This window comes from Poeciliopsis prolifica, unplaced genomic scaffold (genome assembly GCF_027474105.1).
Source record: "Poeciliopsis prolifica strain line A6 unplaced genomic scaffold, Auburn_PproV2 SCAFFOLD041, whole genome shotgun sequence".
Taxonomy (NCBI): domain Eukaryota; kingdom Metazoa; phylum Chordata; class Actinopteri; order Cyprinodontiformes; family Poeciliidae; genus Poeciliopsis; species Poeciliopsis prolifica.
This window is the reverse complement of record NW_026562416.1, coordinates 643456-660739: the sequence shown is the minus strand read 5'-3', so window position 1 is coordinate 660739 and position 17284 is coordinate 643456. Positions and strand designations below refer to the sequence as shown.

The 17284-nt window shown below is 46.8% G+C and overlaps 2 protein-coding genes across 3 annotated transcripts; one reads left to right on the top strand and one right to left on the bottom strand.

Annotated features, from left to right (window-relative positions):
• Positions 1-76: 76 nt before the first annotated feature.
• On the top strand, positions 77-6617 carry LOC129375740 (four and a half LIM domains protein 3-like). The gene is made up of 6 exons (XM_055054990.1): positions 77-142; positions 2398-2562; positions 4277-4451; positions 5027-5196; positions 5571-5757; positions 6374-6617. The coding sequence occupies exons 2-6, from the start codon at positions 2407-2409 to the stop codon at positions 6523-6525; spliced, it is 840 nt and encodes a 279-aa protein (XP_054910965.1). The 5' UTR covers positions 77-142; positions 2398-2406; the 3' UTR covers positions 6526-6617.
• A 3448-nt stretch (positions 6618-10065) lies between these two features.
• On the bottom strand, positions 10066-14266 carry meaf6 (MYST/Esa1-associated factor 6). 2 transcript variants are annotated; one of them, XM_055055001.1, is made up of 8 exons: positions 14082-14266; positions 13246-13361; positions 13075-13162; positions 12944-12989; positions 12676-12868; positions 12389-12418; positions 10370-10403; positions 10066-10284 (listed from the first exon to the last, which is right to left on the bottom strand). In XM_055055001.1, exons 1-8 carry the CDS (start codon positions 14169-14171, stop codon positions 10270-10272), a joined length of 612 nt encoding a protein of 203 aa, XP_054910976.1. In that variant the 5' UTR covers positions 14172-14266; the 3' UTR covers positions 10066-10269. The 2 variants fall into 2 exon arrangements, with proteins under 2 accessions (XP_054910976.1, XP_054910977.1); XM_055055002.1 differs by lacking the exon at positions 12389-12418.
• Between the last annotated feature and the right edge of the window lie 3018 nt (positions 14267-17284).

Here is a 17284-nt window from a genome sequence, read left to right as displayed (position 1 = left end):
GCAGGAGGAGGAGGCAGCGGTCTGCTCTTCCTCCTCCTTCTCCTCTTCCTCATCTTCCTCTTCCTCCGCCTCTCTGCCTCAGTCCGTGGAAAAGATTCCCGACGTGTGGGAGCAGCGAGGAGCAGCGAGGAGCCCTGTAACGGTAAGCTTGCCTTTACTGAGTTGCAGGGGTCACCAGGGGTCACATTTAATCTCTGTGAGCTGCACAGGCCTGTGCACATAGTCTCACCTGTCCTCACTTTGAGCTCGAAGCTGATTGGTTAATTAAGTTGAAGGTTTCTGTCCCTGGACGAGAAACGGGTCAGGAAATGTTTGGTTCAAGCAGACTCCGAACCGGACCAAGGCATAAGCAAACTGAGCCCCGGGGCTGAGACCGCTTCAAATATTTCTCTTAAGTTTATTTTTTATTATAATTTAATGTAATGTTAATGTTTAAGGTAACAATTTGTCACAATGTGACAAAATTGTGCCAAATTGTTATGAGTCACAATTTTATCACATTTCCCTCCAGAAAAAGAGAATTTGACCATGTTGACCTGTAAACTCGGTTCAGTTCTGTTCTACAGTATTTCTGGTCCATTTTGTGGAAATCATTATGCCTTAACGCCAGCATAATGATAATTCCTATTTCTCCATCCCGATGAAAACCAAACAGGAATCTGAATGTTTCTGTGGTTTTCAGCCTGAGATCAGAGGAAAAAACCGGATTCATTTTCACCATTTTACTTTTCATTCTAAAAATTTAACAATTTCAACCCAAAATTTAGCTTCCAACTAAATTATTAACTTATCTACCTTAATAAAATTCCTTGAAATAAAATGACCAAATTAGCAAAGTAATATTTAGTTACTATGCTAAATACTTAGCTTCAAAATAAAACAACGGTTCTGACGGGTCAGACCCCTGCAGGCGGTTCCGGTCCATCCTGCCAAACAGACGTGTTCCTGCTGCTGAGATCCAAACGTTCCTCCAGGACCGGCTCATAGTTTCCGTTCTCATGTTCCGACCCGCTGAGCACCGGTTCTGTTCTGAGCGCAGTCACATTCCTGATGCGTCCTGGAGGTTTGGCAGGCCTCAGCAGGACGGGTTCTGACCCGGTCCGTCTCAAAAGAATTACAACACTTGGAGTCTCAGGTGCCCAAGCTGTGGCGCCGGGCCCTTTGATAATTAGAACTTTTAAAGTTCTGGAAAAAGTTCTGGAAACGTTCCTTAAAAAATGAAACCTTTAAAGATCCATTTAGGTTCTGGTTCTGAAAAGGTTCACAGAACCCTGACAATGACGTAAGTTATGGAAAACATTCTGGAAGTCTGACAGCAGCTGACTGGTTCTGTTGGTTCTGGTTCCAGCATCGGCCCACATGCTGGATCAGTAAAACCTGAAACACCCGATGCTTCAGACATCAGAACCCGGTTCTCCTGGTTCTGCTGGATCAGTTCTGATCATGTTTTAATGGTTCGGCTTGCAGACTGACAGGTCCAGTAGAGAACCAGAACCAGAACCAGCTGGTCCAGTCCTGCTTCGGAACATTTCAGGTTCTGGAATAAAACCTTCAGCTGCAGTTTCCACTCCTGTGATCCGCCATCTTTGTAGTCTTTAAAGCTAAAGGACTACAATTACAGTCATTCTGGTCAACGGAAATGATCCGGAACTTTCTATTGAAGTTCTTCTAGAATATCCAGAACTTTATTGGACCTGGTTCTGGAACCTCCATCTTCCAGCTTCTGACTCGCCCAGTCTGGTCCGGTCCGGTCCGGTTCGGTCCGGTTCGGTCTGGAGAAGCTGTTAAATGTTCTGAAACATGAGGTTCTGATGGAGCAGCCGGCCGGGCCGCCGGTCCAGATGGCCGCAGTGAAATCTCCATAAAAGGTTCTGAATGGAATCTGAGCCGGACGGGTTTATGATCCAGATTTTTCTGACACCGGAACCCGACCGGAGACACTTTCCATCTGGCTCCCATCTCCAAGTGGGCCGAACCGAACCGGTCCGTAAACCTGTCCAGAACCAGAACTGACAGGAAGGAATGTGTTTGTTTAATGTCTGAGCTGCAGGGCCAAACTGGAACCAGAACCAGAACCAGAACCAGACCTCTGGTCCCACTCTGCACGTCTGACTCCGTCGGGTTCGGGTCCGACCCGGTCGGGTTGGGGGAAGTTCCGCTAAAAGAAGCAGCAGATGTTTCTGAGCAGGAAGGAAGTCCATTGTTCTGGTTCTGCATTCCGGGTCAGTAGCAGAACCAGAATAGAAACCCGAACCTCTGAGGACGTTCCAGGAGTTAGCCTGTCTGTTCCTCTGACCCGGCAGAGGTTCTGCTACCAGAACCGAACTCTACCCTCCTTCTGCTGCAGCCGAACCGCAGGTCCATATTGCTGGTTCTGACCCGCTTTCTGACCCGCAGGTCGGAACCATGAGCGAACCGCCGAGCTGCAGGAGCTGCAGCGAGTCGCTGAGCGGACAGAAGTTCATCCGGGAGGCGGAGGAGCCGCTCTGCGTCCGCTGCGACCCGCGGCGCCACGCCCACACCTGCCAGGAATGCAAGCAGCTGATTGGACACGACGAGAAGGTACGTCCTCCACGCGACCGGGCCGGAACCACGCGACCGGGCCGGAACCAGGGTCGGAACCAGGGCCGGACCTAGGGCTGGACCTAGGGCCGGAACCAGGGCCGGAACCAGGCTATGGGTCCTGCTGACTCTAAACTATATGTGATTATTTTTAAAGAGGCGAAGCTTCATCAACTCAAACCTTCTGCTCATGTCAACATGAAACTCAAAATAAAAGATGAAAGTTTTAGTTTTATGTGAGCAGACATTTCCCCACATACCTCAAAGATCGATCAGATTATTTCTGACTGGCTGGACCGGCTGGCCGGTCTGGACTGACGTCATGACGTCACTTCGTCTCACTGGTTTCTCACCAGACTGTCTGACGTCAGAGGAAGTCACTCCTAAAATCCCTTAGATGCTCTACAAATTAATAAATGGATTGAAACCTACATTACTCTACATTATTTTAGTCACTTCATGGTAAAAGTTATATATATATATATATATATATATATATATATATATATATATATATATATATATATATATATATATATATATATATATATATATATATATATAGATATGTTACTGTATCTTACTTTAGCAGAACAGTTATTCTATAAACTGGTTGATACAGAAACACAGTTTTTGATACATTTGGTAGAAAACCTCAGTTTATTACAACAAAACAAAGGCATCACATGTCAATTTATCAATTTATTACATATTAAATTAATGTTAAAGAATGTCTGATTGATTCAGATTGAAGCTGAGCTGTTCTGACCGGATGGAGACCGGATCAGAACATTGCTGGTCCTGTGGGCTGCAGAGGGACCTGACCTTTGACCTGGTGTGAGAGGTTCCAGCCGGACTGTCCCGGACGGGAAACCAGCAGGAAGTGGTTCCTTTGGCGGTCTTCGTCTGCAGGCGGCGGCTCCACATTTTGGAGATAAGGAGCCTGACGGATGAGGCCTTCAGGTTCAGTGGGAAAAAGCAGCTCTGGAGGAAGCAGCTGCAGACAGCAGCAGATCTCTGATAGGCTGTGAGTTATGGCTCCTCTCCTCCTCTTCCTCCGCTCAGATAAACAACAACACATCTTCATCGCTCTGCTTCCCGTCGCCTTAATGGAGCCGTCCATCATCGCTGCAGCTTCTGCTCTCACAGATCTACGTGAACCGAGCTTCAGTCCGCACGCAGACCCGACCTTTCACCAGGCACCACAGGGGCTGCTCTCTCTGGGGTCACAGGTCAGGGGGTGAACGACTCTCTGGTTCAGCTCACCTTCTGATGCAGAACCGGATCAGAACCAGAACCTGAAACAGAACCAAAACCAGAACAGAACAGAATTATCCTTCTCCAAGTTCTTGGTTTCTGAGGTTGAAGAGTCAGTGAGTGGATTTCCTGGATCCTTTAGCAGCAAAATGGCCTCCACTAAGCTCCGCCCTAAAGAGGGCGTTCCCTAACGTGTCATGTCCTTTAGCTTTAGCTTAGCAACTAGCTAAAAGACACAGAAATATTTATTCTAAATATAATCCAGACCAGACCAGAAGAACTCAACCGGACCGGACCGGACCGGACCGGACCGGACTCGCATCAGTGAAGATTAGAACTTAGCACAACTTTTACTTTGAAAGAGCTGCAGGGATATTTTGGATTGAAATATTTTAACTGTGGTCCCCTTTCCCCAACCTCTGACCTCTGACCTCTGACCTCCTCCATGTCTCTGCAGGAGCTGATGCACCAGGACAGATTCTTCCATGAGAACTGCTTCAGGTGCTGCAGCTGCAACCGCTCTCTGACCGCTGAGCCGTTCACCCAGCAGGGCGGCGCTCTGCTCTGCAGCTCCTGCTATAGCAGCCGCTTCTCCTCCCGATGCACCGCCTGCAGCCAGAGCGTCCAGCCAGGTGGGGGCGGAGTCTGCAGCCAGGTGGGGGCGGAGTCTGCAGCCAGGTGGGGGCGGAGTCTGCAGCCAGGTGGGGGCGGAGTCTGCAGCCGGGTGGGGGCGGAGTCTGCAGCCGGGTGGGGGTGGAGTCTGCAGCCGGGTGGGGGTGGAGTCTGCAGCCGGGTGGGGGTGGAGTCTGCAGCCGGGTGGGGGTGGAGTCTGCAGCCGGGTGGGGGTGGAGTCTGCAGCCGGGTGGGGGTGGAGTCTGCAGCCGGGTGGGGGTGGAGTCTGCAGCCGGGTGGGGGCGGAGTCTGCAGGCAGGTGGGGGTGGAACCCAGTTGACCTCATCCACAGGTCCCCAGTGGATCTGGAGTTTCTGCCGAGTCCGTTTCGTGTCCCGCTATCCGTCCTAGAAGTCATAAAACCTGCTGATTAGAGATTCTGATTCTGGTTCTGGCTCCAGCAGCTGATGGACTCCAGAGTCTTCAGAGTCCCGTCGCATGCCGAGCTGCAGCTCTGCTTTCCCTCAGTCTGTCTGGAAGCCAGACCAGCAGTTTGTTCTGGTTCTGGTCCAATCGAGCGGCGTCTGTCCCTCAGGGTCCAGGATGCTGGAGTACGACGGCACGGCGTGGCACGAGGACTGCTTCCTGTGCAGCGGCTGCAGGAAGCCGATCGGAGCCGAGGCCTTCGTCCCGGACGCCGGGCGCTTCTACTGCCTGGCCTGCTACGAGCAGCAGGTGGCGCCACGTTGCAGCCACTGCAAGAAGGTGAGGAAGAAGAAGCCAACTTCGCTTTGGGCTGCAACTATTCTGACGATTAATTGGTTAGAAAACGAAACATTCTGCACATTCTTCATATAATATCAGATCAAAACATGCAAATAAATGATTGAATTTCTTTTTCAATGAAAGAAATCTTCATCTCAAAGTGAAAACCAGCATTCCTTCTCCTGAATAAATCCTTCTGACAGAAACATGAAAAGCTTCAACAGAATGTTTTACAGTGTTGGAATCCTGAATCCTGAACCAAGTTTTCACTCATCGATTAATCGATTCAGCTTCAGCTGTCTGGAGCTCCCGACCCTGTGCCCAATCGGTTCCGACCCGGTCCTGACCCGGTTCTGCCCCGCTCCGTCCTGCAGGCGCTGACCAAAGGCGGGCTGACGTACCGGGGCGAGGTGTGGCACCGGGACTGCTTCCTGTGCTGCGGCTGCGGCTCTCCTCTGGCCGGACAGACCTTCACCTCGCAGGGCGAGCGGCCGTTCTGCGTCAGGTGCTTCAGCAGCCTGTACGCCAAGAAGTGCGCCGCGTGCAACACGCCCATCACAGGTGAGACTGGTTGGCGACCCGCCACAATAAAAGCCTGGAAATCATCTCCAGGTTTTCATCTGGAGAATCAAATGTTTGCAGAAAGAAACTGATTATGAGAGAAAAGAGAAGTGTGATCAGTAATATCACTAATATTTTTATTAATTTTTTTGGTTGGTTTGGTGCCGTAACTTCCTGTCTAGTAATAAGAGAAACAGCAAAACATTTTCAACTGCATTAGATTTTATTCCAGCATTATGTGAGCAGAGGCGGCTTGTAAATATATAGTTATTAATAATCATAAATAGTTCTATCTGAATACGTTTTGGAAGAGTAAAAGGTTTTGGGATAGTTTTGCTAAAACAGACATTTTACTTTTATTGGAGTAAAATTTCAGGATCGTCTGACCATAACTTTGTTTGACGTCATCATTATCAATAATAAATCGGATGTTATCATTGAACCCTTTTGCCAAATTCTGCACATTAAAGCTGAAGTCAGTTTTGATTTCTGTAAAATGTCTTGAGGTTCTGCGGAGGAAAACGTCCATGTTGATCCAGCAGCATCAGAGGTTTAAACAGTGATATTAGCGAAGCGGATGACCCGGTTCTGACCCAGTTCTGACCCGGTTCCGCAGGTTTCGGCGATGGGAAGTACGTGTCGTTCGAGGAGCGCCAGTGGCACCAGCCCTGCTTCAAATGCTCGCGCTGCTCCGTGTCGCTGGTCGGGTCCGGGTTCTTCCCCGACCGGGACCAGATCCTCTGCGCCGACTGCAACAGCGACGACTGAACACCAGAACCGGTTCCAAACACCAGAACCGGCTCCAAACACCAGAACTGGTTCTGCTCACCGCAAAAATCATAAAAAATTGAAACACGAAACCTTGTGTCTGCTTTTATTCGTTGTTAGAACCGGGTCGGCCACTTGGTTTTGGAGCTGAAGGTCGATATGGACCAGAACCTGATGCAGATGGTCCGGTTCCCTGCTGGATGCGTCGGGGAACGCTCAGGAGGTTCTGGAGAGTCGGCCCGGTTCTGAGATTAAAATCTGATTTCTGAGATTAGAGTCACAGTGTTTGCTAACCAGAACCTCTGTCAGAACCTCCCGGCTCATAAATGTATCTTTGGGAAGATCAGAAAGAACCGCCCCTCCATGATGTCATCAGTGATGTCACCAGTGATGTAATCATCTAAATGTTTACAGATCAGAACCTCTGTGCTGGTCCTCTTTGATTGTGTTTATGTTGGACCGGGCGGGCTCCCTGTCAGATGTTCTGCTTAGAGTCCGGCTCTCATGCAGGATGTGAGACGGAACCGGAGGTCGGGCTCTGAGGTTCTGGAGCCTTCCTGTGATGGAGTTTAGAATCAGTTGAGGTCAGCGTGGGGTCATGCGGCTGAGGCGTTCCCATGACTCTCCTCCAGTCTGGTTGACCTTCCTCTCTGGTCCCAGCAGCGCCAGACCCCGCCCACTCACCAACTGTCCCCGCCCACTCACCACCAGGCCCCGCCCACTCACCACCAGACCCCACCCACTCACCACCAGACCCCACCCACTCACCACCAGACCCCACCCACTCACCACCAGACCCCGCCCACTCACCACCAGGCCCCGCCCACTCACCACCAGGCCCCGCCCACTCACCACCAGGCTCCGCCCACTCGCCGCCAGGCCCCACCCACTCGGCCATGGATGAAGATGACCACATTGTCTCCCTCATGGCGGAAGCAGCAGGCCCCGCCCCCAGCGTCATGATGACAAACATTAGCATGGAAAGCTACTGGTTGCTATGGCTGCAGTTTGGATGATTCAGCCTGGCAGAAACACAAAGTCATATTTTCACCACGTTATCCTTATTCATAAATGTAACAGTTTCAGGATAAATATTTAGCTTGGAGATAAATATTAATAACTGATCAATATTTAGATAAATATTTTGGATAGCATCTAAAATGAATGAGCTTCAGTTCAATAGTTAACTATCTGAATGTTTAGCTTGCCTACTAAATATCGATAAATAGCCCAAATTATTCTTGTTCTTTTGTAACTTTACAAACTCTTCAGATCTGGATCCGTGAACATTGAAAGTTCGGTTCCTTTGATCCCGTCCTGTTTGTGTCTTTGGGCCCAAATGTTCGGGACCAGCTGTGCTGCAGTTGATTATTCAGTTATTTTTAGTCACCAGTGACCCGCTGACCCTCCGCTGGGTCAGAATCACAGCGACCCGCTGTGGCTCAGAGAAATCGCCTGTGAGTTCTGGGTCCTCCCAGCGGTTCCGGTTCGGTCCAGCCCTCCCAGTGACTCAGGCCCGCTTTATTATTGTGAAGACGTTCGGTGACGTCATCAGGAAGGTTCTGAGTGACTGGTTCAGCTCCTCATCTTCACTAATAATTACTAACCTCTGATGGAGATCGCTGAAGACGATGTTTTTCCCAAGGTGCTGTATCTAAGTATCACAGAAAGTCGAGTGGAAGGAAAAAGTGCAGCAACACCAGGGAAAACAGCAGCCATGAGCAGATTGTTAAGCAGAATTCATTCAGGAATCTGGAGCAACTTCAGCAGGAGTCAGAACATCCAGGTCCACCGGGATTGGACCCGGGCTGAGGGGAACCAGGACCGGTCCAAAGTCATCTGGGCATCCAGTGACACTTCCGGTCAAAAATGATCTGCTCTGATCACTATGGTAACCTCCACATGTCCCTTCAAAATAAGATGCAGCTGCGCCACAAAAACGACATTTTACTTTGGTGAAAGTTTTAACTCAGGATATCGACTGATGGACCCTGAGCTGTTTCTCCTTCTGGAGACGAGAGACACCTGGTCTCCATGGTGACGAAGTCTGAGGCTTTATCGCCTCATCAGCATCCGGTCACCTGATCATGCAGAGCAGCTTGGACTGTGGGAATCAACCCACCGGGATAAATCCATCCTCCTGCCTCTCTGGGCCTTTAACCTTCAGACAAACTTAAAATCTGTTTCTGACTCATTTTGCTGCTTGTGGCTCAATGTTGGCGCGCAAGATATTGTAGGAGTTTCAAAATAAAAGATCCTCCAGACTCAATACATAAAAACGGAAACACGTAATTATTTCTTGCTGCCCAGCACCAATTAGTCCACAGACCGGTACCGGGTGTTGGGGACCACTGCTATGAAGTATTTATTTTTTATTTAGCTTAAATAATTTTAATTATTTTTTTCTTCAAAATAATAACATTTTGAAGAAATCTTGATTTTGAAATTCAAACAACATTTGAATTTCCCATTTAAATGCTTGGAAGCGCAGCAGGTGAGGCAGCAGCGAGCCGAGCCTCACCTGGACTGATGCTGTCTGTATGGCGCCAATAAAATGGTTAAAAAACATTTAATACATGGACTGATTTTCCATAATTTAGCTTATTTATATAATGTACAGTTCGTGTGCAGAGAAGCGATCAGAAATCAGAACAGACTGGAGGCAGTTCTCTGGCCTTATAGCAGACACCGAGACTGCAGAGTAAGATACAGTGAGCTACTAGCCCCTGGAGCTACTAGCCCCTGGAGCTACTAGCCCCTGGAGCTACTAGCCCCTGGAGCTACTAGCCCCTGGAGCTACTAGCCCCTGGAGCTACTAGCGTGAGAGCGGCGCCACAATTCGGGATATTTACGGGAAAATAACCCAGGAGTGCGGCGGGTAAAACACGGTAGTTTCCCGGCCAAAATGGGAGACTTTTTTGTCACGGCAACGAGTTTGTGTGTAGCTTCACCGATATAGAGCGAGACAGAAGTGGGTTTGAGTTGTACTTCAACGGTTTTTCTGTGGAGCATAAATTAGAAATATCTACATTTCCCGGTTGAATTGAGTGAACGGCACGGCGAAGGAAGGCTTTTGCCTTTCAGCGTCGTGCGCACGAGTGACATTTCCCTATGTGAACAACAGCATGCAGGGGGTCTATATTAGTAAATCCGATTATGATCCAATCAGTGCCGCACATCACTGGACCAGAGGTTAACTGAAAGGCCTCCGGCGCCTCCTGCTGGCAGCAACATGTACTACAACAGGAACTACAACAGTCAGAAATCCAACTAAGCTTAAAGTTTTATGGAGAAATACAAAAGTTTCCGTTATGATTATAATAAATATTATTCAGGTACAAATAAAACTAGATTATTAAGAAAAGGTCTAACAGATTATTATTTAGACTTAAAACACATGCAGGAAAACCTGGTCCCAGACTGGTTCCAGTCCAATTCTGCTCTCCACTTGGAAAAATCACTGAACACATCTGAAAAAACCTGCTCGTCTGGCCGGCTCGGCCCGGTGATGGATAGTAGAACTTTCAGAAATCAAACATCAACGTTTCCAACATTTTATTGGTTTTCTGTAAAACAAACAGCTGATAAAACAAAGAAAAACGTTGGTGGGAAACATGAGGAAGAGCTGAACAATAAATACAGGATGGTTCTGATCCAAACACAACCAGGACACCAGGTGGGAATGTTTCAAACTAAAGTCCAGCAACACGCTGGTCTGCAGAGGTTCTGAAGCGACCCGGTCCATCAGGTGGAGTAATCCTGCAGAACAGAACAGAACCTGGTCAACGGATCCAGAACCCAACAGCAACCCACTGACCCGTACAACTGGTTCTGCTCTACTCACAGCTCTGGGTTTCTTGTTGACTTTCATGTCGAACCTGAAAACAACACAGAGTGACCCGGTTAGTTCTGGACGGGAGGTTCTGATTCTTAATGGGAACACTGGGGGCGGAACTACTACAGAACCACGAAGAAGTTTGGAACCCAAACAGGTCAAACAGAACCTTCAGAGTAAAACAAGCAATGAGTTGGTTCTGGAGTCAAACAAGAGATGCAGAGAAAGTTCTGATAGAACACAGGCATGCGTCAGAACCGGGCCACACATCAGAACCGGGTCATGCAGTTAGAATCTCACAAAACAGCAAAAAAAAGAAAAAAAAAAGAAAAAGAAAAACAGCAGAGCAGGAAGTGGAAACAGCAGAGCAGGAAGTGGAAACAGCAGAGCAGGAAGTGGAAACAGCAGAGCAGGAAATAAAAACAGCAGAGCAGGAAGTGGAAACAGCAGAGCAGGAAGTGGAAACAGCAGAGCAGGAAGTTGAAACAGCAGAGCAGGAAATGAAAACAGCAGAGCAGGAAATAGAAACAGCAGAGCAGGAAGTGGAAACAGCAGAGCAGGAAATAGAAACAGCAGAGCAGGAAGTGGAAACAGCAGAGCAGGAAGTGGAAACAGCAGAGCAGGAAGTGGAAACAGCAGAGCAGGAAATAAAAACAGCAGAGCAGGAAGTGGAACAGAGCAGGAAAAGGAAACAGCAGAGCAGGAAATGGAAACAGCAGAGAGGAAGTGGAAACAGCAGAGCAGGAAATGGAAACAGCAGAGCAGGAAGTGGAAACAGCAGAGCAGGAAGTGGAAACAGCAGAGCAGGAAGTGGAAACAGCAGAGCAGGAAGTGGAAACAGCAGAGCAGGAAATGGAAACAGCAGAGCAGGAAGTGGAAACAGCAGAGCAGGAAATTGAAACTGCAGAGCAGGAAATGGAAACAGCACAGCAGGAAGTGGAAACAGCAGAGCAGAAAGTGAAAACAGAGCAGGAAATAAAACAGCAGACCAGGAAATGGAAACAGCAGAGCAGGAAATGGAAACAGCAGAGCAGGAAATGGAAACAGCAGAGCAGGAAGTGGAAACAGCAGAGCAGGAAATGAAAACAACAGAGCAGGAAATGGAAACAGCAGAGCAGGAAGTGGAAACAGCAGAGCAGGAAATGGAACAGCAGAGCAGGAAAAGGAAACAGCAGAGCAGGAAATGGAAACAGCAGAGCAGGAAGTGGAAACAGCAGAGCAGGAAATGGAAACAGCAGAGCAGGAAAAGGAAACAGCAGAGCAGGAAGTGGAAACAGCAGAGCAGGAAGTGGAAACAGCAGAGCAGGAAGTGGAAACAGCAGAGCAGGAAATGGAAACAGCAGAGCAGGAAGTGGAAACAGCAGAGCAGGAAATGGAAACAGCAGAGCAGGAAATTGAAACAGCAGAGCAGGAAATGGAAACAGCAGAGCAGGAAATGGAAACAGCAGAGCAGGAAGTGGAAACAGCAGAGCAGGAAAAGGAAACAGCAGAGCAGGAAATTGAAACTGCAGAGCAGGAAATGGAAACAGCAGAGCAGGAAGTGGAAACAGCAGAGCAGGAAATGGAAACAGCAGAGCAGGAAATGGAAACAGCAGAGCAGGAAATTGAAACAGCAGAGCAGGAAATGGAACACAGAGCAGGAAATGGAAACAGCAGAGCAGGAAGTGGAAACAGCAGAGCAGGAAAAGGAAACAGCAGAGCAGGAAATTGAAACTGCAGAGCAGGAAATGGAAACAGCAGAGCAGGAAGTGGAAACAGCAGAGCAGGAAATGGAAACAGCAGAGCAGGAAATGGAAACAGCAGAGCAGGAAATTGAAACAGCAGAGCAGGAAATTGAAACTGCAGAGCAGGAAATGGAAACAGCAGAGCAGGAAGTGGAAACAGCAGAGCAGGAAATAAAAACAGCAGAGCAGGAAATGGAAACAGCAGAGCAGGAAGTGGAAACAGCAGAGCAGGAAATGGAAACAGCAGAGCAGGAAATGGAAACAGCAGAGCAGGCAGCAGGCAGAATGTAAATTTCAGACTTACTCAAAGTCATAATCAAACATGGCGGAGGGGCTGAGGGAGCGTTACGGAGGAAGAGAGCAGCAGCTGTTAGTTCATCAGACGGTCTGGACCAGCAGACCGCCAACCTGCCGCAGCTGCAGCCCGTTGACAATCATTCACATGGTTCTGGAACTAATCAGGTCTGAACCAATAGTCAGGTCCAGGTTCTACAGGTTCAGACCTTCTAACTAGATGAGCCTCAGCAGGTTCTGAGCTGCTGCAGGATCCAGCATTATTGAGCCCGTCAGAACCTGCTGTGGGTTCTGTACCTGTGTCTGTTCTTGTTCTTCCTCTTCTTGTGGTTCCCGTGGTGACTGCTGGACGAGGACGACGACGCGGCTTTCTGAGGCTTCAGGTCTTGCAGCGCCGAGTCCACGTCCTCCGTGTCGTCCTGGCTGGGCTCGTTCTCTTGGTTCTGAAGGTCCGGAGACGTGTCGCTTTCTGTGCCGCTGCCGGCTTCGCCTGCAGAGACCCGTCAGAACATCAGAACAAGCAGGGGGTGCTGCTGCGGCAGTCTGACGGTTTAACACCACTCACGCTTTTCATTCATGTGATCCGGGATCCCTCCGAGCGCGCACACCGCCTGCCAATCACAACCCAGACACCGGCATGAGCCTTCTATTCAACACAGAACCAGGACCAGAACCTGACACAACAACAGAACTCACAGCGACAGACGTCACAGACGACTTGCTGAACAGACGCTCCGCCTCCTTAAACTTCCGGTTCCTTCTGTCAGTTTTACTGTTGGAGTTCCTGTGTAAAAAAAAATGGAGGATCTGGTCATCAGAGCCAAACATCAGAAGGTAAAACCAGTCAGACCTTCATCCTCCTCCTACTTCTGGTTGGTGAGGTAGCGATCCCATCCACGGATGATGTTTCCATACATCTGGGTGTCCTCCAGGTAGCTGCCTTCAAAGGCGTAGATTTGTCTCTCCAGGTTCACCAGCGTCTCCTGTTAGGTTACAACATCCAGCTGTTCAGATGAGGGGCATGTTTGGACAAAATCAATATTATTGGATAAAATAATAAATAATTATTGGATGAATCAATTTTTACCCCAATTTGTTTTTCTAATTTCTAGTGTTCATCTGAAACATTCTCCTCTTTAGTGTTGTAAAATGCAAATTAGTTTGAAATGGAATACTGTTGTATTTTCTTATGTCCTTACTTTCTATTATTGTAATTGTTCTATAAATACATTGTTTTACCGTTGTGTGTCTGTACGTTTGAATTGCAATTATTATATTCTGTTTAAATTTCGAAACTACTCAGACATAAGCTTATGTTTGTTCGTCTGAAAGTCATTAAATAATATTAATTTCATCAGTTTATGTCCTCCAACAAACTGGATGTTTTATTGATATCGCGAGATTTCAGTCAAGCCGTTAGCTGCTCCACGTTTCAATGCTAACTCCGGAGCGTTATAAACACATATATTCTGAATGTTTCAACGACAATAAACATCTGTAAACCTTTAGGAAACACTACCTGGGCTTTTTATCCATTCAATATTTTTCTAATATAGTTTTAGATGCGTTTTAAAAGGAAAGTTACAGTTGAGTTATCAAGAGCTAAACGCTAGTTAGCCTTAATTAGATTAGCATGCAGGCCTCATTTAATGGCGGAGCAACTAATTCCGCGGATAAAAACTCCCATATCCACATCTACTCACAGCCAACTCCTGTTTCCTCTTCACCAGCTCCGCCAGTTCCCTCCTGGTGTCCGGGATCTGAGGTGGGGTGGCCTTAGCATGCATTGCCATGACGGGAGGAGGCTTTCTGGGAAACGGCAGCGGAGGAAAAGGTAGAAGCAGCGGGCTGCAGTGTCGCAGGGTCCCTATACATCCGGCAGGGGGCGCTCCAGACTACGGCAGGGCTCCAGTAGAATTCAAACAGTTACTATGACAACAACTCCGTCTTATCTGCAGCTTTCATTTTTGATCAGCGATGATACCGATTTAACAACTGAGAACATAAAGTTGATTCGTTTTAACTGTTATTTCACTGGGTTCAAAGTTTTATCACCAGCATTTATCCATCGAAGTTTTCCAAACATTTCTGGTTTCCTTAAACCAGAAATGGTTGAATGACTCGTGGAGCTGGAAAACAACCAGGAAATGCTTTCTTCTGCTTTCAGGAATATTCTCAATGTCCAAGCAGATGTCTTTTGTTTTAAATAAAATGTATGTTTCAGTTTACTGCAATCCTCATGGTGGGGCAAAAGACTGAAACATTCCAACAGCTCCCTCCTGCTTGACATGAGTTATAAATTACATTTTCCATCCCTTTATTATCTATTAGTGTGAGAATGAATCAGCTGCTGTGGAAGGTCAGCTGTTTTCTGACTGGTGGTCATGTTGTAGCAGCTGCTGGTCCAGGAACAGCTGTGTGTGTCATGTGACTAAGTGGTGCACAACGAGGCCAGGCAGAGCTGCTTCAGATTTAAAGGGTCGCTGTCTAAGAGATGGTGACATCTAGTGGTCACAATGAAACATAGCAGCTCCGTTTATCGTTGCTAACCTGAGCTCATCCTGCCTTCATTAGCAACCAACAGCCTGAAAATGTTCAGGTACAAGTTTGTCTAGAAAACCCTAGACAAACCCTAGACAAACGGTACACGAGTTCGGCTCGTGTACCGCGCTGGTTCTGAGGAATGAACCCGTCTGCACCCTTTCTGGACCGACACCATGGATTTTAAAGAGCTGGGGGTTCGCCTGGAGGAGAAGCTGACCCTGACAGACAAATGACAACGGAAGAAGGAGATTTTAGCTGAAAACTAGTTTATAGGCGATAAATAAATCTTTCGCTTGCTAGCTAGCTATTTATGATTATTTATGATGAGCTAAATATTTAGACTTAGACTTGTACTTTATTGATCCCTTGGGAAGACTCCCTCATGAAATTGAAGTATACTTGTGGCACATGTGGTTAGTTGGTATACTTGATATTTAGCTTGATATTGTAATATCTATAAATAATTAATACAGTGAAAATATAATTTGGAATATTTTTCTCTTCTAACAGACCAAATAACCCAAATTATTGTTACATTTTTTTGTAAATGATGCTGCATGATATGTGAATCTTCATCCATCTCACTCACATCCAGTTTTTCCTTTTGGTCATTCCCCGCATGGTGCCTGCATGATTCATTTCGTCCACATTTTTTCCAGTCTTTCCTCCTCTGACGTGGCGCTTTCTCTCCAGCAGCTGCTGAAGCACAAAATAGACGCAAGGACAGAAAACTTTCCTCAGAAAGCAGCAGCAGCAGCAGCATGTCCTCCCCAGCAGCTCGCAGGCTGCGGGGGTTTTCCTGCTTCTTCGTCTGGCTGCTGCAGCAGCTGCTGCAGCTGGTCTCCTGCTGCAGGCCGTAGACCCGCCCCACGCAGAGAGAGAGCCGCTCCAAGGCAGGAGAAGAGATGCTTCCTGCTGGAGGGGCGAATCTCAACATGCATCACCGCTGCTGCAGCGCAACCAGCAATCTGCATCACTCACTGAAACCAGCAGCATCATAAACAGAACCATGTCTGTCCTCTGCAGCAACAAGGCCAGCAGCACAGAGTTTGTTCATTTCGATGAAAACAAATAAATATGACAAATGAAACTGACATCTTGTTGGAAAAGCTGCAGCGGTTTGAGGTCAGATGATGAAACCAGCACTGAAATCTGGTTAGCCAGAAATATTGAATCGATGATGAAACTTGATATTAAAATGATGCACCAATGCTACATTTTCAGCCATGACTGGAATCAAAACTGATTCAGCCATATTTGCATGATTTTATATTGAGTCACAGTTAAGGGATCAATATTGATTCATGTACATTTGATAATATTAATATTAAAAAATGCATCAAACATGCAAATAAATAATTGCATTCATTTTAAGTAAGAAAACCAAAGTTTTATTGGCTAAAAGCCAGTAACTTCATTCCTTACAGAAAGTTTGAATATTTGATCTGCAAAATTCTTCTGACATCAACAGAGAGTAAATGATCTGGTGATGATTTATAGATGAACTGATTCATAACCAGATGCAAAAGTCAAGCTAAGTTTATTTTTATAGAACAGCAGCACACAGTTCAAAATGCTTTAAACATTTTGTCATCAGAATCAAGCAAACACATCAAATATGTGCGCAACGTTCATAGTAAATTATGATATGTTATTTTATTACGTTGTTTCATTTTAGACTCTTTTTGTGAATGTTATAATTATCATCTCCCCTCGCCGCTTTCAGCTGCTCTGAATCATCTGGCGGACCGAACCATTCAGGGTCCGAACCGCAGCAGAACCTCCCGGCTCTGGGTTCGCTCCGAGGAGAACCACCGTGAGGAGAACCGGATCGGTTCGTCAGAGTTCCCCAGAAATGACCCGAGGTCCGCTTCGGCCAGAAAACCCGATTCTGCTCTTGCTCCAGTTGGTTCCGTCCATTTGTCCGGCATGAAGGTTTTGAATGTGATAAGAAAAAAGTCAAGGCAGCGTCAGAGAGCGGAAATTAGATGCTCCAGCCTTCAAAATAAAATGAATTGACCAAGTGAAAATTAAAGTCAATCATTAGAATAATCCATAGTTTTGTCTAAACTTCAAAAACAGAATCAAATTTTAATTTAATTTATAAAGTACACTGTAGAGGTCTGGAGGAAATTCCTCAGCTTTAACAGAAGATTTTTCTGAGCTGGTTATTTATTAAATAATTAACAGAGGTATGTTGTTGTTTGAGGTTTGGATTGGCCTCTTTTTAAAGTTTTATTAGCACTACATTATTACATTCATTCATCAAGAGCCATTCTGTTTCACATCATTTTAAAACATTATGTCAAATGTTTAAAAAGTATTGCAATTATTGACTATTCTACTTTTATTTAGTTTGTTT

Bases quoted from the DNA above. Each gene is read 5' to 3' on its own strand.
- meaf6 (XM_055055001.1), bottom strand. From the start codon at position 14,171: ATGGCAATGCATGCTAAGGCCACCCCACCTCAGATCCCGGACACCAGG. The intron at 12,990-13,074 runs GTGAGTTCTGTT...TGTGATTGGCAG, and splicing joins CGTCTGTGACGTCTGTCGCT to GCGGTGTGCGCGCTCGGAGG. The intron at 12,869-12,943 runs GTGAGTGGTGTT...GGGTCTCTGCAG, and splicing joins GGATCACATGAATGAAAAGC to GCGAAGCCGGCAGCGGCACA.
- LOC129375740 (XM_055054990.1), top strand. From the start codon at position 2,407: ATGAGCGAACCGCCGAGCTGCAGGAGCTGCAGCGAGTCGCTGAGCGGA. The intron at 2,563-4,276 runs GTACGTCCTCCA...ATGTCTCTGCAG, and splicing joins TGATTGGACACGACGAGAAG to GAGCTGATGCACCAGGACAG. The intron at 5,758-6,373 runs GTGAGACTGGTT...CCGGTTCCGCAG, and splicing joins GTGCAACACGCCCATCACAG to GTTTCGGCGATGGGAAGTAC.